The sequence below is a fragment of the Hirundo rustica genome, chromosome 1, assembly GCF_015227805.2.
Source record: "Hirundo rustica isolate bHirRus1 chromosome 1, bHirRus1.pri.v3, whole genome shotgun sequence".
Lineage (NCBI taxonomy): Eukaryota > Metazoa > Chordata > Aves > Passeriformes > Hirundinidae > Hirundo > Hirundo rustica.
The window spans coordinates 133,731,150-133,758,036 of NC_053450.1; the positions used below are offsets into that span (position 1 = coordinate 133,731,150).

Below are 26,887 nucleotides of genomic sequence, written 5' to 3' on the forward strand. Positions count from 1 at the left end.
TCTCAGGCCTGGGTTATGCTGTTTCCCTACTTTTATTATGTTGCATACCTTCTGTTTCTTTTGTTGAAAAAGTGTGGAGGAGGGGAAGCTCACACCAAAGATGATAAATGCCTTTGTTCATACACCTGAGAAACAAAGATACAATACCTCTTTCTAAAGATGTTTTCCCAACTACTTGTGGGTCCATTGAAATACAAAGGCAAGTAACCCTTCTTGTGCTAAGCCAGAGTAAGAAACAGTGACCTACAGAAAAGCAAAGAAGGTAATTAATATAATGAAATAATGGTATTTTCCATCCAATTATTTGCTCCAATGAACACAGAAAAGAAAGGTTAAATAATCTGAAAAGTCTGGGGATTTTGTGAGGATTTTTGCATTTTCCATTAAGCTCTAAGGGTGGTGTCCGCAATAGTCTCATTAGATTAATAGTCTTAACTGTGTAAGCAAAAATATACCATATTTGATGTCCAGCTTAACATTTTGTATAAACTACAGACTAACATTAAGGCTTAACGTAACGTAAATTTGGCCACAACTGTTACCTTTTTATGTCCACAATTAAGACTTAGAAATGTCAATTCTCCTGTTACCTTTTCTGAAAATATTTTGGTTCTCCAAGTACTTTAGCCTCTTTGAAATAGTAAGAAAGGTTGTCCCTCCTCCCTTTTTTGATAGAATACATGACAGCCCTTCGTATATTGTAGCAGCTGCTGAAGAAAAATGCTTTTCTATTAAGTCAGGAATGTCACTACTTGGTTGTGAGACAGCAGACAGACCTTCATCAATTTTGTAAAAGTTATCTCCAGGGAAAACCATCAGCATGTTTCATTTCCACACTAGCAACTCACTCTTATCACAAACCATCGTTCTTCTAGGACAGGAATTTGAATAATACTTCAGATTTGACAATGGCTGACAGATAAACATGAAATTAAACACACTGCCTACTAATAAAGCACTAAATATGAGATAAAGAAAAAAGGAAAAAGAAAAAACAGACCAGTATTTCAGTAACACAAATGACAATACTGATTCAAAAAGTGAGAAACCTATTTTTATATACATTCCTGAGAAACTACACAGAGAAAAAGTCTGCAGAGGTAAAGCCAGTGAAAGAACATTGTACCAAAACCAGTGATAAGTGTTATTTACTAAACCTAAGCAGAGGCAGGTTCTTTGACACTGCAAGGAATAATTCACATCCTCACCCACAGGCATGATCTAATTCCTGCCACAGACAACTGGCAAAAATACATCTTTTTCCCTTCTCCAAAGTCGTACTTGGTAACTTCTTTTAAACCAAGTTAATTTAAAATGGTATGGAACAACAGAAGTAAACAGAATCGTATTCAAGATGTTAAAGAGTTTATTTTAGGAAGGTGGAGAAAAATAATACAAACATCTTCAATACTGTACATATGGTTTAACAGATAATAAACAGCAAGGGAGGTGATTTAAAATGTACAAAATAAATGGGAACATACAATCAGACTGGGGGACAGAAGAGCTCTTTGCTTGTCACATCATAATGGTAAGCTACTGGAAGTGCTCAAGGAAAGACCTCTATGAAAAAGGAAAATATCACATTATGGAAAATATCAAAAGAACAATAGAAAGTTAAAAAAATACTGCCTTGTTACTGTACTGGGTCTGGCAGCAACTGAGGTAACTTCCTTCATAGCAGCCCCTACGATGCTGCTTTGCTTTGGATTTGTGGCAGGAATAGTGCTGGTAACACACCAGTGCTTTGGCTTTTGCTGAGCACTGCTTGCACGGCATCAAGGTTTCATTTTTCCCCCACTGTGCCTGCTCCAGTGACTAGACCAGGGGTGAGCAAGAAGCTAGCACAGCTGGCAAAAACTGATGCAAACTGACCCTACTGCAGGCTCACCAAGAAAAATGGAGGGGGGTACTGGGCAAATGTCTGCTTCTGGGAGGTGGCAATCGCATTTGCAGAATTTGTTCCCACTACCCTCCTTTCCTTCACTTACTGTGCCTTTATCTCAACCCTTTGCTGTTCCCATCCTCTCCCACATGGCGCTGAGGGAGGGAGGAAGCAGCTGGGCAGGGCTCTAGCTGTTGGCCAGGGTCAGCCCTGGTAAACTGCAGAATCTGGGCAACTTTATACCTTTTTTTTCAATATACATTAACTTTGCAGAAGAAAGTGTTCACACAGACTGATGTTTCTTAAATTTAGGAACACATAACTATGTTTGTTGCAAGATGGACCTTCCTCCTATTTTGCTAACTGGTTTCTTTTTCACATCAGTGCTATATCCAAGGTACGTATTAACATTCCCCAAACTGAATTCCATTATTCAAAGAAAACTATGCTCCTCTCTGTCAACCCTTACACATTACACTCTTGGAAGATCTTTTTCCAGGCAAAAAAACCCTCCACCCACAAGAATGCACATGATGTATTTTGCATCAACTGCTTCTGCTATGTGGAGCTGTAGTTCCATGTTGCTTTTTGGTTTTTTTAATATATATATATATATATATATAAAATCTCCTTATTTAGGAAGAGAGAACAACATGAAAACAACTACTTTAAGTGGCAGTTAAGACTGAACTCAAACACACTATTTTGACTATTAACCATCTAAGTCGAGTAATAAAATATAGATTTAAGAAGAGGAAAGATAACCAACAAACTTCAGCAAACAGTTCAACAACAAAAAAACATTTATAAAAAATTCGATACACCTAGGAAACAGAAACATATTTCAGAAAGTCTTTAGCTGCTTCTAGCTTTAGAGCCAGGAAAAAACACTTTGGAAAGAAAAAAAAAAACAGAAGAGCACAAAGGGCAAACGAAAACAAACTGTCTTCTTGGATTCTAGAGTTACAGCTCTGGTGGAAGGTGCTCATTTTTATTCATTCTCAAATCTGCTGTAAGGGTTATCAGAATCCTGCAGAAGACCTGTAAAACAAAATGAGACTACATTTATCATTTTCTTATAACAGAAAAACTTTGAGCTACTGACTTCACTGCAGTAGGTACTGCATGTAACAAATCCAAAAGGCAATTCTTGTAATAGTTGCTCTACTACCTAAACACTCAAGTATTATAATAAATTAAAAGTGTTCTTAAGCACTCTTAATTCTCTGACTATAATCATGTATAAGTATTTCATGATTTAGCAGGGAGAGAACATTTTTTTATGAAGAATTATCATGGAAAACACATTTCTCATTTGTGAGGTATACCCCAAAAAACGCACTTGTGGAAGTCAAGTTGACAAAAACCTAAGTATAGAGATGTCTCAAGAAGAACAGATTCTGAGTGGCCAGTTTATAAATGTAAGTGACTATAAGATCATCATCCTTTTAAAATGTAAGATGCTGCTAGTTTGACTTAGTTCTACTTCAATTATACCCAACCATCTGTCACATTCAGACACTTACAGCTTTTCTGCAACAGGACAATAATCTCTAAGAAAAAATGAAGATCACTTCTTATGTGCACTAAAACCTCCAGGGACCACAACAAGAGCATCACTTAATCCAAGTTGCAGTATGTTTTCCTCACAAAGGTTCTTAATGACTTTATACTAGAATACTGTCACAGAAAGCACTGCAAAGCCATCCAATTATGCTGAGTGTCTGGATATGCAAAGCATCCTCTGCATGGATTAGCTGAGCAATCATTGTTCTACACAGAAATTATTTCAAAGAGACATTAAACCACACTTTAAACCTGGGGTAGGCAGAGGACTGAAAATAAAGGAGTCCTGTAAGAGTCCAGAGGCTGACCTTATGTTGTGAAAGGACATGACACTATTGCTATCTTTTCTGCCAACATTTCTATACTCATGTCTGACAAGGACTCTTCTCTAACTCATTTGTCTAGGCATGGAGACAGAAGACCGTGCAGCTGAGCAACTCCAAATCACAAATGTTCAAATTCACAATAATGAGAAAAAAACCACAAACTTTCTAGTCACTGCCAAACCTTGTAAGAACTCCCCTCAGTCCTTTTCATACCATACCTCTTTTCCACATGTACCTGCACACAGATATTGAACATTCAGTTTTATCTGAAAGTCAAAACTTAATGGTGCTGTAGGCAGACTACACTATTGCCTACCTTGTGCAGCTGGTGAGCCTCATTTGAACTGTCAGGTTATTTTAAGATGCCAGTCAAGCAGCACAACTGCTCAGTGCTGATTACTGTATCAGTTACTGCAACTAACTACCTGATAGGGAACAGCAAATAGTTGGAATAAAGAATAAATATGAAAAGTCCTATAATCACTCAAATAAACAAGATTACAAGCAGTCAACTTGTAAAATGTTAATATCAAAACTTTCCCTCATATATAATGACCCTTACTTGTCCAAGGAGTGAGCCAGTAACATTTATAAAGCTCCAGCCAAGTAACATGACATACTTTATTTACTTGGTGTAGTACCTTGTATCAGAGGTACTATCCCTTTCTATAATTGTTTTTGGAAAAAAAAAAGAAAAGAAAAAATTAAGGCATTTGTTTAATAACAATATGCTTAGATAATATAATTGTCCAAAATAATCTACAATATTTTCAGATTTTGAAAATTTTGTATTTTTAAACTTCTAGAAAGTGGTTACTTCTCAAATTTTGATCTTGCCTTTCACGCATTTAAACAAATAGTTGTGATGTCTACTAAGTCTATTCTAGCTGTCAAGTAAACTAATACACAATAAAAAACCTCCCTCTTATCCTTGGCCTGCCATTCAACCTTCAGTGCCTTCAGGTAACATTCCTGCATTAATTTAATCCCAACTCAAGGAGAGAAGAAACATTTATTTTACTCCCACCCTTCCTCCAGACATGTGAATACTTTGGCAGTTACGATATATGGCTCCTAATATATTTAGTTACCTGAAACACAAGTGAGTAGTCCAATTTAAAAAAACCCACAAAACTGCAGTACTTCTGTATCTCACCCCTTTGAAATACAAAAGACATTTACACAACATTTACAGAAGATCAGCATCAATACTAGAAATTACCACTATTATTACAATTGCCATTGCATAAACTCCCTGCACTCATTAAGTTCCCTTAACAACTAAATGCACCTAACTCCAAAAAACTTTCCATAAAGTGGCAAGAGGTGGTACCATATTCCCTGACAAAATGAACATAGCCTGCAGACTTTTCTCCGTATAGTCTGGGTGCTTATTATATTTTTTTGGATATTTCATTCAGGACACATACTAAACTCTTCATAGATCAGAAAGCAGCACAGTTAAACACTACATACTGCTCTTTACAGTTCAAATGACTGAAACCCAATGGAGAAGAATTTCTACATCCAGCAGTGCCAATTTCAAATTAACCAGAGGATTGTGTAAGAGTCCTGATAAACCTTTCCTATACCATTCTGAGGAGTGAATATACTTTTCCCCTGCCCCAAAACACTCAGCTAAAAGCCATCTTAGAAAACTAATCCTCATTTTTCAAGTGAATGTGTCATTTTTACTCCTCACTGCAAATGCCATTCCCAGTAGTACTCGCTTTAATTTTGCTGAATTATGTTTAAGAATGAGGAGATTTAATCACCACCAATCAGGCATTAGTATGCCTAACATAAAGTACTCTCATCTGTTTCATCACAGAATACTGAAACAAAACAGGGTCTAAGAACTATGGGTGAATCCAGCATGAATACTATTGGCTCTGACTTCTGAAATTGATCTCCCAGGAAAAAGGGACTACAAGAGAAATGCCAAGCCCTCCTTCCAAATGAAGACAACCAGGGGTTACAATACCTGATCCACTTTGCTTTCAGCCTTGCTCTCAAACCTGCATCCAGCATTCAAATTTCTTTTACCCTCAGCATTTTAAGTACATCATAAGATTACATTAAGTAAGACGAGTGAGACAACAGCTCATCACTTGCACCAGCTCTTACTGAAAAAGTATCAGGCCCTAGTAAGTGGACATAATTTGGAGAGACATACAAAAAAAAAAAAAAAAAAAAGGGCATGACAGAAAGCAGCTGCCAGAGCCGCTCTGCCAGTGCCACTCCGAGGAGCTGGCAGCCCATGCTAATGGGGCAGCACGTCTGGCTCAGCTGAAGCTCTCAGGCTGCCTTGAAAGAGACAGGAGTTGTTTCTTGACTGTTTCCTGTCTGACATGAGAGCCACTACCCAAGTTGTCATTTACCCTTTGGGGTTCAGAGAAACCAGATGTATCTTCAGGAGCCTTGTTTGGAATCAAGTCCATTACATGTCACTGAAGAACTTGAGTACTGGCACACAGGTCACTTAAAAGCTCTTATTTCTATTTATCCTCATTTTGAGGTCAGTATTTGACCAACTTAGCAGTATCTAAGAAACACTCAAAAATTTGAAAGGTGTAGTAGTCCAGTATCTTTCATAAGTTTGTATGAAACAATGAAGCATCTTAATAATGATGAAATGACAAAGCAATGGTCCAAAGAAATTAATACCACTTGTCAACATATTAATTTATATTATATACAATCTAACTGTGCAGGTTCCCAGTCACTGAGATCTGACTCTCATCATGCATCAACACTGCCCGGAACCAGAATTAACAAGTGAAATACACAAGAGACTGTGTACAGTTGAAAACAAACAAAAAAACCCCCTAGTTTGCTGCATGTCTTTACCCTTTATTAAACTTTTCCTCCTTATTCTTAGCCTCCCAGATTAACAGCTGTATTCTTAACAAACAAACTAAATAGCTTTCAGTGTTTGGCAATGGAAGATTTTCCTATCTTAATTCAGAACACTAAAGAAGGTCAAGGCAAAGTATCTACCTTAAACAGAAGAAACATTTACTGTCATAAACTACTGAAGACAAAATCCAATGTCTTACTTACATAAAATAAACAAGAGAGGATTACATATCATTAAAATAGCAAATCAAAACCTTTGCAGAACTAAAGCAATGAAATGATAATCATTTTGCAAAAATTAAATGAAAAAAAATCTTTCCACTAATACTAGGCAAGATCCTCAAATAAATAAATAATAAAGCAGCTTCTCACTAATGCTATACTGAACACACAATAGAAGCAAATGCAGCTTCTTCATTAAATTGTAATTCCTTTGTGTACTACACAAGCGGCAAAGTACTCTGAATTCTATTTTAAATTTTTCCTAAGAGTCAACGTATAATTTGTGTAATCATATTGCATTCATATATGTGAGCAAATGAAAAATACTATCAAATTGTGCAACAAAGAAACAATTGAAAGTGCGTACTCCTGGTTGCTAAAGCTCTATTGCTTCCAATGCTCCCAAAGGATTGTGGCTAGAGTGACACCTGCAGTGCATTACAAATGTGTAATTACCATTTAAATGGGGTATGGAAAGCTGGGGGATGAAATGGGAAAAGGCATTCCCTTAAAGCCACCCAAATTTCGGGTATCTTAATCTACAGTCAGGTTAACAAAGTCATTGTCATTCTACCACTCATCCATAACTGAGAATCCTCTCTGCAGTGTATAAGAGTGCAAAACAATCTACTGCCTCCACAATTATTTGCAGCAATTTTTATTAGATTATGTTTAATATGCTAACATCTGTATTTTCTAGACAGTAAAAAATGTGGACAAAAGATCCAAGTCTACTCTCTGTCTCACCAAATTATTCTGACAATCAATTGTCTGTATATTACCAGAATGCAACTCTTACATTCAACAGCAAATTTATTTTATTTTTTCAAAATTTACACATATTTTGTTTTTCATTTTTTCCTCAGTTACATATATCCTTTAAGGATGTGCTAATTATGTTTATGTGTGAGTTAGATTTTGCTTTAAGAAAAAAATTAATCATGAGATTCCAGGCCTCAAATTGACCTATCTGATAATATAAATTAATTTTTGCTCAGGTAATACAGCAAACCTGTCAACAAAATTTATATAGAAGTTTGCTAATAAAATTTAAGTTTTAGTCCAGCTGCAATCTTGTGCATTGCAAAACCTAACTGCAGGAAGATGTATGTCTGACTTCTTACAAGAAGGAACACTTTCCATTAATACAATGAACATATGAACTTGTTTCTCATTAATTCATTGACAGTGGGGGCAAAATGACACTAGCTCTCCTATGACTGTGTGCACACTATAGCTACAAGCAATGCTTGATTTATTGAATTTGATGTCTGTATTCCAGAGACATTGCATTATACAGTTTTAAATTTCAGGGAAGTCAGGTACTCCAACAAGATCCAGCAAAGCACTCCACAAAGGTCTAAAAGTTAAGCACTGGACAACTGTCTGCAGTAAAACGTAGAGCCATGCAGAGACAAATGAACTGGTTTCACAAGCAGAACATAACTGAATGCAGCTTTCACATCACTGAACTCCAGTGCAGGGCTCTGATATGGGAACTGCGATTCTGCACCCAGGACTCACATCTTGGCTGCATCCAGGAGATGTGAAGGTCCATCTGCACTGAGTGCTGCAAGTTATTGTAGGGACTGCAGCCATTGCCCTAAGCTCTTCACCAGATCTATCCCAGTGATTCAAACTTGCTGAGATTGACTGTGAGGTCTCTTGTAAGCAGAAACAAATACAAAAAGCCAGTGTTTTTCCTTGTGCTTGGATTTTGCTTGCTTTTTTAACATCAGAACTCCTGTAGCCCAAGCTTCACAGTGTAGTTTTCCTCCTTCACAGTGCCAGCAAAGGATCATTTTTTAATAAAAGTTCTCTAGGCAAAGAATTCCCTACAGAGCTTGTCTGTATCACTTCTGCATCAGGCAAAGGGCAGGCTGCAGATTCATGAAGGCATTCCTAGACTCTGCCAATCAGTTTAACAAGGGGATGAAAATTAACAGCTTTGAGTGACTGTTCAGACCCCTAGAAACACCTTCTCTGACATTAGAGCAATTTACATAATAAAAAATGCAGCAGAGTTTTAGCAGATCTGTCTCTGAATACACAGTACTATTAACCCTATGAACAAATCAAATGAAAAGTGCAAGACCTGACAAACCTAGATAATAAGAGTCTCCTATACAACACAACAGGTCCTATAGTCTTGATACTCTTCTACAACTGAAAGTTTGCACAGCTCCCCTTAAAAACGAAGAAAAAATATTTTATCCCTACATTGGGCTGCAATCTTCACCCTTCTTGATTTCAAGATTGATTTAAAAAGCTTGCTATCTACTACTCACTCTCTCCTCCTTCAACAGCCATGACTCCAGTAGCAAAGTTCAAGTACGTTCATTTGTCACATTCAGTAACAAACAAAAAAGCGCCTAAACTCAGTCCTCTTAATAAGGAACAGACAGAATGAACCACTCATTTTAATCAATATATTTAAGTGCCCATCCCAAGCACACTGTCTTCTTGCCCAGTTGAGCAGTCAGTGCAGGAAGAGAACAGGAGCATAAATGTGCTGAGATCAGGCGTCAGAAGATGGCATCAGAGAAAACTGGGTTTGATTATTTCTGCCGCTCATAAAGCAGCTTATTTCTGCTGTGAATTTTAACAATAATTAGGGAAATGGAATCAACTTAGGCATAGTATCAAAACAAGATGACACATACCATACTTCTTACGTATTTCATCATGCTTCAGTTTTCTTTCATGTTTCCTGCAAGAAACAAAGGCATCAGAAGAACATTCAGACCCTTTTGAGCTCTAAGCAAACTAATTACATCTGAAAAGGACAACAGTATTTTTTACATTAGTATTAGTAATTACATTAACAATTTAAAAAAAAAATCACTTAGCAGTTGTATATATATTATCTATTTACACTTCATCTTTAACTATCTACATACACCGTATCTATAAGACTTACCACAAATTCTTACTAATTGATAGTGCAAACGTAAGATATATTGCAATAAACAATTAGAAATACTTTTCTATATAAAAGTAAAGCATCCACATATATGCACACACTCATACACTGAGGTGTTCATTTATGCACAAGAAGCAAGGCACTACACTACACTGTAAGAAACTCTAATGTTTTCCAGCAGGGATCATCACTGTAAAATGTAGCTGTGCACAGAACATACTTTGGAATACTAATTCAATATAATAATTCTATAAGGATAAAAAGGTGTATTACTATTTTGCTCTAAGATGTACAGCAAGTAAGTGAAAACTACTGCTTTCTAAAATAAAGCATGGCATCCATTCAGAAAATAAATTAAAATATTGTGCTAAATATAAATTGGTTTTTATGTTGTCTGACCATAAGGTCATTTTCAAGGCTGCATCTAATACTGCCAAACTTAAATTATTCACATAAACCAAGTGTCTGATGAGTTGATTTCTCCTTCTCCTTTGCAAAGGCGAAGGGAAGAAAAATGAAAGATGTTTAAATGGAAAAAATTCCATCTTTTCTCAGACAGTTTTCCTGTACTACAAAGGAAAGATTTATTCTGCTTAGTTTAAAGAACAAACATAAAAGGTCCTACATGACTGCTTCATGATCCAGGATGTACACACCTTGAGGAAAAGACATAGAACTTGGCAACAATGTTCCTCAAACAAAAACTAAAAAAAAAAAAAAAAAAAAAAAAGCAAGCACCCTTTTCTACCCCCGGTCAAAATTCAACCCAGTCAGACAAGTTGTGACTTCTGTTGGATTCCAATTTGCACGTATTCAGCAGAAAGCTGTTAAGCACTGACAGCTTAATTCACCAAAGATCCCATCTGCCCTATGCATATTCCACCTCTGAACAATTCCTACTGCTAATCAGATCCTGTGTGTCCTCAGAAGCAATTATCCTGCTTCCTACTGAGCTGAGGGTGGAACTGGCCTTTTCCAGCAATTGCACTTCTGGAAAAGCATGCAGATAAAGCACAATGAGAAAACCCAAACAAGACAGAGAGACTCAAAACCTTCCACCTAGTTTCCAAGAGATACCCACGTGCATTACATCCCTCTGCCCAGGCAGCATAGTAAACAAAGCAACCTGGCCAAAATGCAGTAAGAGGCACTGGACAGTCAGCGTAATAAAATTCATGTGGAGGAGGAAAGTCAGGATTGAAGAGAATAGGAAAAAGAGGAGACAAATTAACCCACTGAAGGTAACCTGATAACAGGATTTCTGCTTTCTGTGGTACATAAGAGGAAGATATTATATGGGGCAAGGAATCTCAGGAAGAGAGCAGAGAAATTCTGCTTAAAGCAATCTTCTCTAATAAAAAGCTTAACCTTTCTACTATATAGTTTTCACATGACCTCAAACCAGGTTTATTACTGGTGGTATGAATGGCACTTATTCTTTGTTTTGCATATCCTGTCTGAAGTAATGGAGACTCATTGCTGCAGTTTCAGCTGCTGAAACCTCCGTACTTAAGCAGTCAGTGTGAATCAGTTCTGAATTCAGAAAGCCCCTGCTTAAGAAGGGGATGGTGCAAAATCAAGTTGTGTAGGCTTTAAACCTCAAAGTCTTTAGGATACTTCCCTAGGCTATTCAAAACAAACCACCAAACATCTAATTAAGTTTGAAGGGTAAAAACCATTAATATCAGTGAAACATTCAAACTGTGACAGGCAGCCACGACGGCATCACTTCACCCATGACTAAATCCTTGCTCAGTAAGGCTTAGGTACTCATCAACCCAGAAGAACCAGACACAGCTCTGAACAGGCAGTCCCTGAATCAGCCACCCAAAATTACTGCACCACCCACATCTCACATTATGATCAGCTCAAGTCACTTCAGTTTTCCGAGCTGGTTCTCTTTCTTAACACTACTGCTGTTACTCCATCTTATACATGCTGAAATCTTGGCTTCTCATGGAAGTTGTTCCCACTGCTGTAAGCCGAGGAAGTATTTTTCTCAAAACCAACAATTCACATAATTTTTCATACTTGGTTCTTCACAAATAAACTACCATCCTTTCTTTCCCTGGCCTCTCTCCTTGATCTCCCTTACCAATACACTATCAATTTATACTTGGCACTGGATCTTATTGCTTAGCATCTGTTTATAAACTTCTAAAATAAATAATGATTTATAAATTATATAAATCTAACACATAAATATATCACATATTTGAAGCTGTAAATATTTGAGTGCATAGAAAAAGACTCACTACTCAATGCTATGGTTAAAAATGATTTTTCATGTTAGAGATAATGAAGTCAAATAAAGGACTAAAGCTATGCAATAACTGTTTTAAGTCAAAAATTGAACTCTAGACATCCTTTTCTTCATGCCCCTCACTGTAAGTGCAAACTCAAACCATCATCAGTGACTTTCAACCCTCTTAGTAAGCTGAGCTAGCTTCAGGCTTGTGTAGACAAGCAGAGAGCCAACATAATTTCCCTAACTTTTCATTTTAACAGGCACCCTTTAAAGAGACACTAAAGTATCCATAATTAACTGAATTTTAAAGCAAATAAATACTAAACTTAAAAAGGAGACTTATACAGTGTACCTGAAAAGACAGAAAATACTAAGTGCTGCAATCATCTTAAATCTTCCACGAAAAATATTTCCATGGAACACTATGGAACTTGGGCCTCCTTCCTTTGTTTTTACCATTCACTAAAGGAATCATGAAATGAAGCTCAGGCTAGTTCTGTTCACCTTCCACTGCCAACTGATATGAACATTTGAAGTAGCTGTACCCCACAGAAAAAAATCCAACATGTCATATGACAAGAAAAAAATCAAAACCAGATAGACACAAAGTCAATGCTATACCTGTTTTCCTCCCATGATATTTATCTGAACATCTATTCAGCTATTTTCATAAAGTATGTGAGAAGTTCACAGTAGAAAGGAAGGACTACACAGTATAAGGCAGTGCTTTCCTCTGCAGGTTGCTTGTCAAAAATGGGTTGTTGAGAATATTAATTTGTTTTACAGCCTGCTACAGGGAATTCAACCTCCAAAGGTCTTAGAGGAAGCAAGCAGCAGGTAGGGTGAGGCGCTCTAGGTGCTGGAAGTGGCTTACTCCTCTTGTTTTCCCATGACCCCCAGCCACACACACAATAGGTATGCATGTTCTGAACATGGAAACACCCCAGGGCTGCTGCTAAGCTCTCTCCTGCAATTAAAACAGTTTCTGTTTCACAGACACACTCCTGAGACAAGCTGGGAAAGAAGAATGCTGCTCTAAGCAAGGCTGCAGCAATCATTCTGGCAGTGCAGTCTGCTCCCAGTGTCCTTGTTCCTAGGCTAAATTCAAGAATGGAAGTCGTATTAGCTCTGTGTTGCTAATTGCCTCGTGCAACACCACTTGCTTGGTGTGTGCACAGCACACCTTACACTCCAGAAGCATCAGACTTCCTACAGATTAACTGTACCAGGAATTTAAAGCTGATACACCAATCACAGTGGAAAGGTTATGAACACAATCATCCCGTTATGCACCTTGTCAGAAGTCTGCTTTTTAACGAACATAGTTAAGTGCTGTCTTAACTGAACAAAGTCACATAATTAAGGATGTACATTTCATCACAAGGCATACAAAATAAAGTTGATATTCCTCACTGGATGCCTTCTCTTCAGAAAGAAACACACACATTATAGGAGATATATCATGTTCATAATGGCACTCAGCCTACTGTGCTGTGACTAGTTATAACTGGATTAAGGAGTAGAAAACTCCCCTTTTTTCCTAATCCATTGCAAATATTCGACATAACTTATCTAAGAAACTCCATGTGAGCATATTTCCTAAGTTGGACACCTATTTCTTACCCTTCCAGGCACATTCAAGTCTGACACTTTCAGCTCACAAATTCAGATGTTTATGAAAGCAAATTTGCATCTGTTCTCTTCTTGGATAATGTCTGTCATTACCTTGCAATGATGCACAGAGCACTCATGGTACCTGCCACACTGAGCATCAACTTGTTTGCTCTCTGTTCATTTACAGCAATACAGCTCCTAATCTGGTGTATCAACCTCATAATAAAGCTGTTTTGTAAAAACCTGAGCTGTAAAAACTGTCATGCCTAACATCCCAATGCCTCTTTGTTTAGTACTCCATGTGTTTCTTAGAAAGGCAGAATACTCCTACATCACCAGGAAGTGTATAGCTATCTATCAAACTGTCAAGACTTACCTCTGAAGAGACTGTAGTCTTCGTTCCTCTCTCTTCCTAGCTAGCTGCTCCTCTTCTTCATCCAGTCTGCTAGAAAAATAAGGAGGAAAGGAAAGCGTAAGAGGACAAAAAAGCAACTTCATTGCCAAGCTATTACTATTTAGTTACTTTACTTTCAAAAAGAATTTCTAGTCTGACCAGAGATGCTACTTCATAGCCATGTAAAATTTCACAGCTGAATAAGTATAAATGACTTTGTGTAATTACCCTTTTGCATTTTATAATATTCAAATGCTCTACTCATGTAGTAATATGCCCTTCAGCCTCCACAGGACTAGTTACAGCTTCTTAGGAAGAGGATGCAGACTGTTTTAGAAGCAGGATTCCTAATTGCCCTTTTCTCCATGTGTCACACCCCATTTAAGACTCATTGTTCCTCATGTGCACAGTTAAGTCCATTGTTGTCCTGTGGAAGAAGATTGATGATTCATAAGCCTTTGATGCCAGAACAATTTATCATTCCAACAATCATTACTATCCAATCTCGAGCTGCCCCCAGGAAATAAGTCTGTTCTGGAATGAGCAAGGATTTACCCGAGTATCAGCTGTGTGATTCTGATAAATGCTGAACCTACACAGTAGATCTGAGCTGTGCATGTGCAGATACGCTTTGCTGAATTCTCTGCTGCACTTTAGCTTTGTGTCCTGCCTTGGAGAAAGCTCAGCTTCACTTAACCATTAGATAGACTGTGTAAGACTTGTAGGACTCTAAAGCAAATGTCAAACCATTTTTCTCTTAGTTTTTCTGTGGCAGAATTCATGATGATTCTTCTGGATTAGTAAATGGACAACTGACATGCTTGCCCAGGTGCTAATCAACCTCCAAAAGTGAATACAGTTCTGAAGATGTCTGAGATTAATAGTTACAATACACCTGAGCAGCATTACCACACATCTGCATCCACCAACATCTGAGTTAAGCAAGAGTGACATCCAGTGGTTAATTACAGCATGTCAAACGCTTTAAAACACAAAATTCAGGCACATTCAGCTCTGGAAATATGAACTCAACTCTTTCATGTGCTCAAACAGTCCATATATCTCTCTGAACATTTTCTTTATTTTCAATACAAGCCAGTATTTCAGAAGCCATGCAACGTATCAAAAACAAATTTCTTAGTTACAGCTTTTTCACCTAAAGAATTAGAAAAATCCTGGAGGAGCAGGAAATACAAGCAACAGGTCACTTTTATTTGAAAACAATGTTAGACCCTTTTAAAAAACTAATCAGTTCTCCATATCAGCATGTCCAGCATGACTAGAAGCTCCCCTTCTTGGGCACTCTCCAGTAAAACTGCTTTACCAGAGACCCATGTCTTATAACTATGCAATAATCTTCATAATTGGTGTTGCAAAATATGAAAGGATCAAACAGATAAAATGTTGCTATATGGTTCAGAAAATACATTTCTTCTCTGTAATTAAACAGCATTAAGTATCTTCTGATTTCCAGATACTTTGAACGAATTCTTCTTCCAAATTCATGAAGTTTGATATTATACAAATAAAAACATGGTTGATAACAGAATGTTCACAAAAGTCTATTTAGAAGAGTTTAATGAGTAATAGCTGTTCCTGAAACTGTCACAAGTACATGGAACCAGACCCTTGGAAATCCAAAAACACAGGATAAAAATTAAAACTGTGCACCAATACTCCTAGAATCCCTGTGGTGGGATGGACACTGAAGAGCCTACTACATTATTGATGTGGGGGTTAATGCACTTAAGTATTCTCTGCATTCAAGGAAAAGCTAAGTTCAGGCTTCTCAAAAACTTGAACATCACAGCTTAAGAATTCCCAAAATAAACACTAATACTTCTGCAAAACAAGGTACACCTCAGATCTCAGATGATAATCTAAAGAGTCAGTTAAGCAGATCTCAAACTACATTTCCAAAACCTTTCCTTCCTCCTACTCATGAAAAAAACCCAGTTTCTTTGGTGGAAAATGAGTCCCCAAAAGTAAGGAAGAAGAGAGCAAAAGAATTCTAGCTGAGAATCAGTGGGCTTAAAGCCAATAATGAACCAGGCTTCAGTATAATAACATATTCTGACTTCTCCTGAAATAAGCTGGACCCCAGATTGACAAGACCTATAAATCCTCTAAGGGTCAGAAGATTAAGCCTGACACCTTTGGAGTCTTGGCATAAGATGACTCTCAACTAACCCTCTATTTTTAGAATTAGATGTTACAGTACTGATTGACAACTTAGCTACTAAAACTGAAGTCTGGCACAAATATCTCTTCACAGGATTCAAGCTTTATTTGCTGACATGTCAGCCACAGGGGCCTACTCAGTTGTTCTGCAGAGGATGTTGGCAGATCTTATGTAAGATCTAAACCTGTTCTTTACATTTTCAGGGCTTATCAGCACAGGACCAAAGAGTATTTGTTTTTGTACTAGGGCAGATTTGGTATACCAACCTACCAACAGAACAGGCACATGCTTCTTCCTCAGGGAAGAGAGAAAGGAATGAGATGTTATTTAAAATTATTTTCATATTTCTTTAAAGCCACACACGTACCATATTTCTCTCGCTTTAAGGTCAGCACTAAACAATGTACAGTTGGATAAGTTCTTTTAAAAAAACAAAACCAAATCCCAAACAGGAACAATGAGTCAAAAGTATTTAAAAAAGTATTGAAAATATTTCAGACCAAGAAATAAGGTCCCCATTTTATTCATACAGGAAGTACTGAAGGACAAAAAGAACAGAGCTAGCTAAAACTACACTGTCCAGAAAGCTTTAAAACTTGAGTGATAAAGGCAAGCACGCTGTGCTGTCTCACTTCACACCACAGTGCTGATGCACCTATTTTAACTACTCATCAACTACTTCTCACCCTTTGAGAATATTAGCTACTTGGAGAAGCGAGTTTAAAAAAATTTTACAAGTTCTCAAAGATCTCAAGAACATTTAATTTTTGCAGTATTACTTTCCTTGAAAATAAGTAAATCATTCTTAGTATCTTAGAGCAAAGAGGTATTATCTTGCATTTAGAACGTCTTTCTGAATTGGCAAAGAGAGCCAATCCTTTAGATACTGACTGCTGATGGATCCTAAAGCACCTCTGAAAGATGGATACCGAGTGCTGTATAGGACATTGTTACTCAGTTACTTGTTACTCACCTGATCCCTTTTTGCTGTATCACGAGCTTGACTTGAAAGAATTTATACCATTACAATAAGAAGCAAGGATTTATTTTGTCATTGAAAGATTTCATGTCCAATATTAATAAGAAAGTATAAAACATAGAAGTGTAAAGCAATAGCTTACCTGAAGTCAGACATCAGTGCTGCTATCACTAGAAAAATCACTTCCATGTCATTCCAGCATCATTTGCAGTGTCATACTACCTGTCACTAAATCTCTCTTATCTTGTTGTCTTTCTCAATCAAACAAATAAAGCAAAGTGACCAAAACTGCTTCCAAATGAAAATATTCTTAGTATACTGGAGAGTAAAAATTGTAGGTAGAAAGGGAAGAACAGGACCCAGTGTTAGCAAAGGAAACAAATATATGTGTTTACCTCCTGGAACGCCTTCTGCAGTAACAGCAGTAACAGCAACAGACTGTTATGGACACCAGAATGAGTCCAGCTACCACAGCCATGGCAATAATTAAAGCCTCAAAGTTTACTGAAAAACATGAATACATTCAACTTGTTAGACTCCATCATTACCATTTATGTTTCTGATAATTCTTCCTTTCCTTCACAGACATTTTTTTCATCCCTATATGCAAAAAACTCCACGTGATTCTGTTTAACTACTCCAGATAAAATACAGTATACCACATTCAAACTTTGATATAATCTACACTGAATAGACATTAAGTAAAATCACATTTCTCATTTTGTTACTTCTGTACAAGTTACAAACAATGTAATATACTTCATCCAGTAAAGCAAAAATTAAAAAAAAAAAAAAAAAAAAAAAAAAAGTTTTAAACAAATTTATTTTTTTCAAAAGCATGCTACTTAATTGAAGCAAAAAAGGTTTTTTTGAACCCATTAAGTGCAGGAAAAGACTGTCAGTTTTCAGTCCACATTCCTGGCACCATTACCTATTTCATCTGCTTACTATTCATGAAAGCACCCAGCACAATTAAGCTACTTTGTATTACACTCTCCTTCACTTTACTCTGGTTAATAATCTGTCAACACATGTTATTCATATAAAATTGTAACTGGAAGCAAGCCATTTGTTTTTGACTTTGAAAGCTGCACTATTCACCTTCATTTTCAGCAACGGTGAACAACATCCATCTCTTAATTTTATTTGCTCAGAGGAAAAAAAAATCACCATCACCTTCACAAGTTAATTAATTTTCCTGCTGTGTTTGTAGGGGACAGTCTCAATAAGACCATATAACCCCATGACAAGCTGCTGCCTGTAATTTGTAAAAAATCTATTAAGGAAATGCATATTTGAGGGTGTTGTTGTTGTTTTGGTTTAGGCATTTTTTTACTTTTACTTTTTTTTTGCTGAGAATGTACTCCGTTATGAAGTTTTCATTCTGTGTTTAAGCTACAGTCAATCTAGAAACACAGATGGCACACAAGATAGAACCATTCCCACAGCAGCAGTAAACTGTTAAGACCACCTTTAGTATCAGTAGAAATGGACATGTGTTTCTCTACTTGGTAATGTTTGAGAGTGTTAACTTACTTCATAGCAGCTCATTTGATGCTGTGTTTTGGATTTCTGGCTCAAACGTGCTGGTAACACATCAATGTTTTGGTTGTTGCTGAACAGGCTTGAAGAGCACCAAAATATTTCCCCACCTCCTCCTGCCCCCTTCCCTCTGCTCCTCTCAGTGAGTAGGGCTGGACACAGGCAAAGGCCTGGGAGAGGTCAGGAGGGGATGCTGACACAACACTTGACCCAAACTGGCCACCATATAATGTGGTCAGCAAAAAAATCTGAGGTGAAGGAGAGGTAAGTGGAGGGTGTAACTGGCTTCCAAGGGGAAAGCCAATTCCAATAAGAATTTATAGTTTGGGAACTGACTGAGTATCAGTCGGCCCCTGGGGGTGGTAAAAAAACTGCCTTTTTTCCTCTCCCTCTTTTTCCTTTCCTTTATCACATAACCGTCTTTATGACAAACAAGGAGGTTTTCTACTCTTGCTCCTTTTTCTTCCTCCATCCCACTGGTGCCATGGGAGGAGATAGGAAACAAGCAGCTGTGTGAGTACTAAGCTCCTGGCAGGAGTCAACCCTCCATATTTTCAGAAAAGTCTGCTAAACATTTCATAATAAGAGCCTTTACTACAACACTGTAAACCCAGTTTTCCTCAAAGTGAGCTTTATCACTGAAATTACATTCTTAACAAACCCTAAAAAACTCCAACAGAAGTCTAAGCATAAATGCCCGTTCTCAGCAAACAAAGCACAAAGCTCTTCTGTAAGAATACAGAATTGATAATGGTCACCTGTACTTTTTGATCTAGTCACTGCAGCAGTCATTAAGTGGTAGTGCTCAGAAACTTGCATGTTTAATTGCTGTCCACTTTAACAATCTTCTGCTACCCTAGTTTAGGCTACTGCAGAATCTCTCTGCACTAAGCATGGTAACTTTCTCCAGTCAACATGGTCACTGATAGTTCACCCCCATTTGTTTTTGTCCCTTAGTCTCCTGGTGTCCATGCACAAACACACAAAAAGCAGCAAGCCTTTGTTCTGCTAGACTCTTGTTTCATACAAGAAGCTTTCCAATGCCTTAAGTGTTCTATGTTCCAGTCTGGTCTGATTTTAGATCTGTACACAGATTATTACAAACACAGCTCCAAATATTTCACCCTGCCAGAAGCACATGCTCAGTCCTCTATTTTGTAGCAAAACATGCAAAGCAAATGCAAACTGAAGAACAATTACACGATGCAGGATTACAGTGGCACCGTATATGCTCCTTTTAAACCTTATCTACATGGTCTTTGGTACCCAATTACACCGTTATTTCAGTTGTGTACGCAAAAATAGCGTTCAAGCACTTCTGTGTGACTTTATTCCTGTGGTATTGGTTCACTGCTGCCACGGGAATATAACTGAATTGTGGCTCTAGAAAAATCATCCAACACTTTCAGAAATTTTAAAGAAGGCAAAAATGTTTTAAAGCCATTGCGTCAGCATACCTACACTGGCTGTTCACACAGAAACCTTAACAATGACTGTTTCTAAGTTCAGAAGATTAGAGCTATGGCTCCAAAGGATAACCACAGCCTCTTTGCCCCACCCCTCCAAATAAATTATCAGGAAACAGCTCTAGCAAGCTGTCTTACTTTAATCATACTCATAAATAATTCTCTACAGCAGAAGTAAATTAGTACCTACTCCAGCAAACTCCCCATCGGGCATTTGAGAGAGAACACAATGAAGATGGTGGAAGAATACTTCTTACAGGGTAATCGATACATGTGTTGTTGGTGTAACACCAAAGGCACTGTGCAAAAGAAGCAAGAAAAACCCAAAATTATTAATCGCCAAAAACAGTTAACAATTTAGCTCACAACTCCAAAGACAGATATTTTTATGTGAATGTAATACTGGAGAAATGGAAGTGCTCTGTCTTATAAAGCCTACAGAAGTCCTTCTACAATTTCTCAGTAAAACGTAAACTGAATGGTGAATAAGAACATTTTGTACTTACAAGTAACACTGTCCTGAAAATATGTGGGAACAGATTGAGGTACCCTGCATACTTGAGGGTAAAATGGCTTTGGGTTTAAAACTACTGGAATTAACAAAGAAATACAAAATCAGACTGCCCACTGTTCAGAATTTTAAAACACCTCGTATCTTTAAGGAATAAAAATCTTACTCCAGCCTTGCATTTGATCATCAACAGAAAACAGTTAGTAAAGAATCACTGTAAGTCTACAGGAGCTTTTGCTGCCAGGTAATGAATGATACAGCCTCATCCAGTCTGAGCTGCAAAGTACTCTGCGTACCTTAATTGCACATACTTACACATCCAGATATTTTTAAAATTTAAAGTTTTTATGTGCACTGTAGTTAAAATTCCAGTACAACTTTTCTGCTTTTAAAGTCATCACCAAGCATCAAGCTTAGGTTTGGGTTTTCATTGTTTAAATAAATACTTATTCAGAAGTCGTTTACCACACAACTCAAACAGTGAAATAGTTTTGAATAATGGCAGTAGAAATCTTTAACAGAACATGTTTTTTTTAGGATTCATTATAAAATTCAGCCAGGAACTATGCTTTATCTAACACTACTATCAACTGTACTCTGTCATACATCCTCAATTACACAAGTCTGTTATCTTGCTCTTAATGGACTACAAAATGTTAAATACAAAGGAAACCATTTGTAGCAGATTTCTGCTTTCTTGGAAAGTGTGGACACAAGAAGAAGGTATTACTATTTTGTAGCTGCTAGACTGTACAAGTTACTGCACCCGTAAGGACACATCAACAAAAAAAACCTTAAGAAAGTAGAATTCACTTTGCAAAAACCATGCACTTTTCATTATGGAGGTTTAGATGAGAATATGCCTTTTTTGGCTCAAATATTTAATAAAAATTAACAGTTCAAAAATACCAAAAATACCAACTAACAGGGGGCATAATAAAAGTCACTGTTAACCTCTGAACATGATGTTGCCTGTGTTTTGAGTAGGAAGCTGGATTAGGTGGCTCATGAGGTCTCTCCTAATCCATCCAAATGATTGTACACAACTAGGAGCCCAGAAAGGGTATGATATCATTCTGATGGAAACTCCTGCCTGTAACTACTGAAAATGTGTCTAACCCAAAAGCTGACACAGTTAATGGTTGGAGCAGGGTACAAGAAAATATTTCAATTGACTCATTCCCAATGATAAATTAATCTGACAATACACAATTCAATTAATATTTTTCCCTTAAAGCCAAAATATGTATAAGCCAAGCAGGTAAGTTCAGATATTTCTCAATCTTCCCTGGGGAAAAGGTTTTCCAGTAATGGAAACTTATATGCAACTTTAGACTCCTGAAATATTTCTTTTCAGTGACATCTGAAGTTTGAATTTGAAATAATCTCTCACTTCTGCCCTGCAGAGACTAATACTTTTGCACTCTTATCACAATCCATATTTTAGAGCTAAAAAGTTTTCAGCAAAGAACACAGGAAGAAATTCTAACATTTAAATGCCTGCCTTATTGCAATCTCATTGGAAATCTAAACACTTTGCTAGCAACAGTGGCTTAGCCTAGCAGGCCTAAGCACACACAGTCTGACGTGGTCAGCAGAGGGACTGGCACACTCTGCCTCAGTTACAGGCAATTCTTGGGGCATCTTTAGAGAAAGGCAGCTACCACATTAATTTCCCAGTCTTCCTAATATAACACAAGAAAAGCAAGGCGTTTTAACTGCCTGAGTTTATTAGGTAGACATTTAACTATGTGCTACCCACAAAATGAGGATGAGTCTGAGGCAGCAGCAACATCAACTTGCTCAGCTGAGCATAAAAGCCCCAAGCACACACTGGCACTGGAAGCCTGGATTTGATTTGTCCTCTCCAGACAAAGCACAGAAACACTCTGAGTGACCAAATCATGGAGCAACCCAGGCAAAGCGAAAGCACACTGGCATCACGTGTGAAGCAACACATTGGTTGACTCCATCATTAATGTACATAAGAAACAAACAGCCACAGAAAGCCTAACAATTTGATTTCATATGAAGTGGAAATTCTTATCAATCAAAAGAGATGTTAAAAATCTTACCGAAACGTTTTTTAGACATTCTTCACAGGACTTCTGGGAAAATGCTGAACATGCTAAAAAAACAAAGAAAACCAAAAGATACAGAGATTATATTTACAGAGATTTATACTTATTTTTATTCCATAAGGTCAAGCACTTACCATAGTATTTAACCTTTTTTTCTAATCCTAGATACAAGCAATAATTTTGACTGAAGTAATGAAATCTCAGTAAATCCATTTCACAAGAAATGCAGCAAACAGAGATAAAATCATTTAAGTTCAGCCTTAGACACAGGGAAACAATTCAAGCTTACCTTTAACCTCAGTTTGCTTTCTCTAAAGACAACATAGAAGATGTGACCCAAGAGTCTCCTGGTATCTCTGCTGAAATTCTAGAACTTACACACTTTAATTTAGGGAACGTTCCAAATTGTGCAGCTTTGGAAGCTTTGCAAAAGGTGACGCTTGCTTAGGATTTATCCCCTTCCAAAGGTATTAACTTTTTTCTGGCAGAAAAGAGTTTTTAAAAGATAACGCTCTCCAAATAATATGACTTTAAATAACAATAAAATACACTTCCAAATATAGGACACAAAGGTAATACGTAAGAGACCAATAAGAATTTTAACAGAAGCTTGACAAACCAAGTGATGCATTTTCTCCGAATTTAAAAAAAACCCCACATATTTACTGGTGTTCACATTTACTTTTTTTAGAAGTACCCCAAGTTTATCATCCTAAGACCAGTCTTTTTTTTATCCATAACTCAGACATAATTTGCTGCCCACAGGACCACATACATGCCTTAGTCTTGACCTAGATGAACTGCTTGAAAGATGAGGGGGAATCTCCCTTCCTAGTCTGAACCTGGATTTTTCCTCCACTAATTGTAATTCCTATGATAATATTTTACACCAGTAAATGAAACAAGCTTGTTCTTATTTCAGCATATCACAAATACAAAGGGAAATGACCTCCAAATGGAGCATTAGTCACAAGCAGTTGTCAATTTGAGCTAGTTACTTGCTTGTGAAACAACTACAGAATTCAATATTTTCTTTTCATAATTCAATATTAAATATTTCTGGTACTAATTCTTAACATTAAATGCATTTTATATAGCAGTATATTTACCTTTAATTAATATATTCATACAGAAAACCCCCTTACTGATTTATCCCATACCAATTAAATTGTTACAGGTACCAATGAACAACCTAAGTGTAAAGGCCTGTATGCCAATTCATAAAATAACAACATGAGGAGCAGGTTCAGAAACTGCTCAGTTTATACTCAAAAATTTTCAAATGGGATTTTTCAACACAGAATATCACCATGCTTATTATAAAAATACTTCATTACCTTTTCAACATGAGATTTAAACAAATAAGCTTTCTGAACATGAATCAGCAAGGCTAATTTGCTTCGAGCTAGTTGTCTCAAGAAGCTGGAGGTTCCCTTTTGAAGTATGAACCCTTCCATGAAGGAAATTAAACACCGGGATGTAGACACATCAGTCAGGGTGCACTTGAGATACCCAAATTTGATGCCAGCCAACCTGACCTGAACCTTTGTGGTCACATCTGTTGCTGGCAACTAAATCTGTGGCCGAGCTTCACCAAGTGCCGGTCAAAAGCAGCGAATTAAAACGATTCCAACAGAACAGAGAGGGACGAGCAACTCCGTCAGCTCCTCCTGAGCCACATTCCTCATCATCACCCAGGGTTGAGCAAACTCTGGCGACTGTGTACTCTAGGATAACCCTGCTTGAGCAAGGGACGTCGGACCAGGAGGCCCTTCCAATCTGCCCTATCCTGCGATTCTGTGACTGCTGTCTCCGCGCCGCAAAGGTCCGGACACCCCCATGGCCCCGCAGGCCGGCAAACCCCAGCGCCATCAGCCCGTCCTCGGGCCGGGAGCGGGCTGTTCCCTCCCGGCGCACGGGAGCAGCCCGCTCCACGCCGGGGACAGCACCACGGGAAGCCCCGAGCTCTCCGCAACTCTCCCGAAGGCGCTTCGGGCGCCGCCGGGCCCTTGCGGGCCTCGGGGCGAGCCCGATCCCGTGCCCGCCGCCGCGCCCCTCTGCCCGGCTCAGGGCCGAGCGCGGGCCCCGGCCAGGCCCGCCCGGGGAGGCCGCGCGGCCGCACCCGCGGGACGGCCGGGGAAGCCAAGGGAGCGACCCCGCCCCTCCTTACCCTGCGCCGGCGCCGGCGGAACCGTGGTGCGGATCTGCTCCAGCCCCGCCACGGCGCGGCCCCACAGCAGCGCCAGGCCCTGCAGCCACAGCAGCCACAGCGGCCACAGCGGCCACAGCGGCCACCGCCGCGCCGCCTCCATGGCCGGGACGGCACCGCACGGACCCCGCTGGCTCCGGGTCCCGGCCCCGCGCAGGCGCCGCCAGCCAGGGGCGGGGCGGGCTCGGGCGGGGGCTGAGGCTGAGGCCGTGCCGAGGGCTGAGGCCCTGCCGGGAGCGGGCGGGGCGCGGGCGGGACTCGCCTCTCTGCTCTCGGGCTGGGGTGGCCGCCGCGCGGTGCGTCCCGCTCGTCCGCTGTCGTTGTAGGCGAGATGTGACATACGGGGGACTTTTTCCTCCCCCTTCTTCCTTTGATGTGACATCCTTTTTTTCTTCCTTTGCAGTGTGAACTTCCCGGTGCCTGTGAGGGCAAGGAGGTGGCGAGGATTCTGTGCTCTTTCCTGGTTTGGTTCCTTAGTGAGGATGCCCAGCAAGCTGCCAGAGCCGGGCGAGACAATAAAGACATCCCCAAGCCAGGGCTGGCCAGAGAAATTTATAAAGAGATGGAAACAAGTTGAAAATTTGCCGTGACCTTCCCATTTTAAAAGACCAGCGAGCTGATGGTTTTTCATGGTGACCCACCTCTCAGGGCCTTTGGGAAGAATTTAACGCTCTTTCAAGTGCCCTGGGATATACAGAACACCCATGTAAGTCTACAAGTTACAACACAGGAACAAAAGAGAGATGGCAGGGTAAGGACACACAAGACATTTTAGGCATCTCAGTGGCCCTAGATAGCTGTGGTTAGGCACCTTAATGGCCAATGAAGTGTCTCGCCGTGCTGTGACAGCCAGCCTTGCTTTAGTTAAACAGTCCTACTGCTGAACTTCATTAGCTTCTCTGTGACTTGTTCAGGAATGGGAAGTTTGATATTTGGCAATTAATAGCTGAAGTACTGGTGTAGGTTTGCTAGTGCTCAAAGATTCTGCTTCAAGCAGGAGGCAAACACTCCAAGTATGACCTTGTTCAATCAGTAGTGAATCCAGCTGCTGTGACCTCCCTTGTCAAAACTCCTCTTCTATTTGGAACATTTTTATTACTTTTGTGTAATAAGGCCATTGTTGCTATAGAAAATATTGCAATTGGTTTGTGGACATAGGGACAGTGGATCTGGGCTGTTTGAGAGGTATTTTTTAAATGTATTTTGTAAATACACTTAACAAGAAATAAGAAGAATGTTTTTTCACAGTGCTTGACCTTGCCATCCTATCTATTTTTAGACACCTGATTCACCTCATCGTAGAGATTAATCTCCCTAAAATCCTACATACGAAGAGATGAGTAGCTCCAGGAAAACTTCAGAGGGAATTAGGATAACTGTAGTATCTCTAGTGGCTTAGGCCAATGTGTAACTTTGAAGAGATCAAACCCAAGTAAGGTAGCCTTACCTTAAATTTTCAACCTGTGCATTAAAAAGTTGTTTGCATTTAATTTTGTCTATGTTATCTTCAGATTTTTGCCAGCAGCACTAGAATCCCTGCTTCTTGGTCTTCAGAGATATTAGAAAAATAAAGCTGAAGTGTATGGAGACAAAGATTTTTTTTTTTTAACCTGAGTTTAAATGTGGGAAAGTATAATTATAACTTCAGTGTGCTTTAGCTGGCAGAATCCTTGAATGGTTTGGGTTGGAAGGAGCCCTTAAATGTCATCTAGTTCCACTCCTCTGCAATGAGCAGGGACATACGAAGACCCAGTTTTACCATGTGTTCAAGTCTACAAATCTTTATGCTCTAGAAAACTTTTTTCTTGCTTCTTGAAGTCACTTGGAATGGGCTCCTGGGACAGCAGAGAGACACAAGTGACAGACAGAGACTGCCAAAG

The 26,887-nt window shown here is 38.7% G+C and overlaps 1 protein-coding gene across 1 annotated transcript; it reads right to left on the minus strand.

Moving 5' to 3' along the window:
* Positions 1–1,348: 1,348 nt before the first annotated feature.
* On the minus strand, positions 1,349–25,211 carry LOC120751665 (pituitary tumor-transforming gene 1 protein-interacting protein-like; the record flags this gene model as incomplete). The annotated part of the gene is given in 8 exon segments (XM_040061893.2): positions 1,349–2,926; positions 9,522–9,568; positions 14,020–14,088; positions 17,594–17,702; positions 20,397–20,505; positions 22,793–22,845; positions 24,969–25,133; positions 25,136–25,211. Coding segments are annotated over 8 exon segments (678 nt in total), but the record flags the coding sequence as incomplete, so codon positions are not given.
* Positions 25,212–26,887: the final 1,676 nt, after the last annotated feature.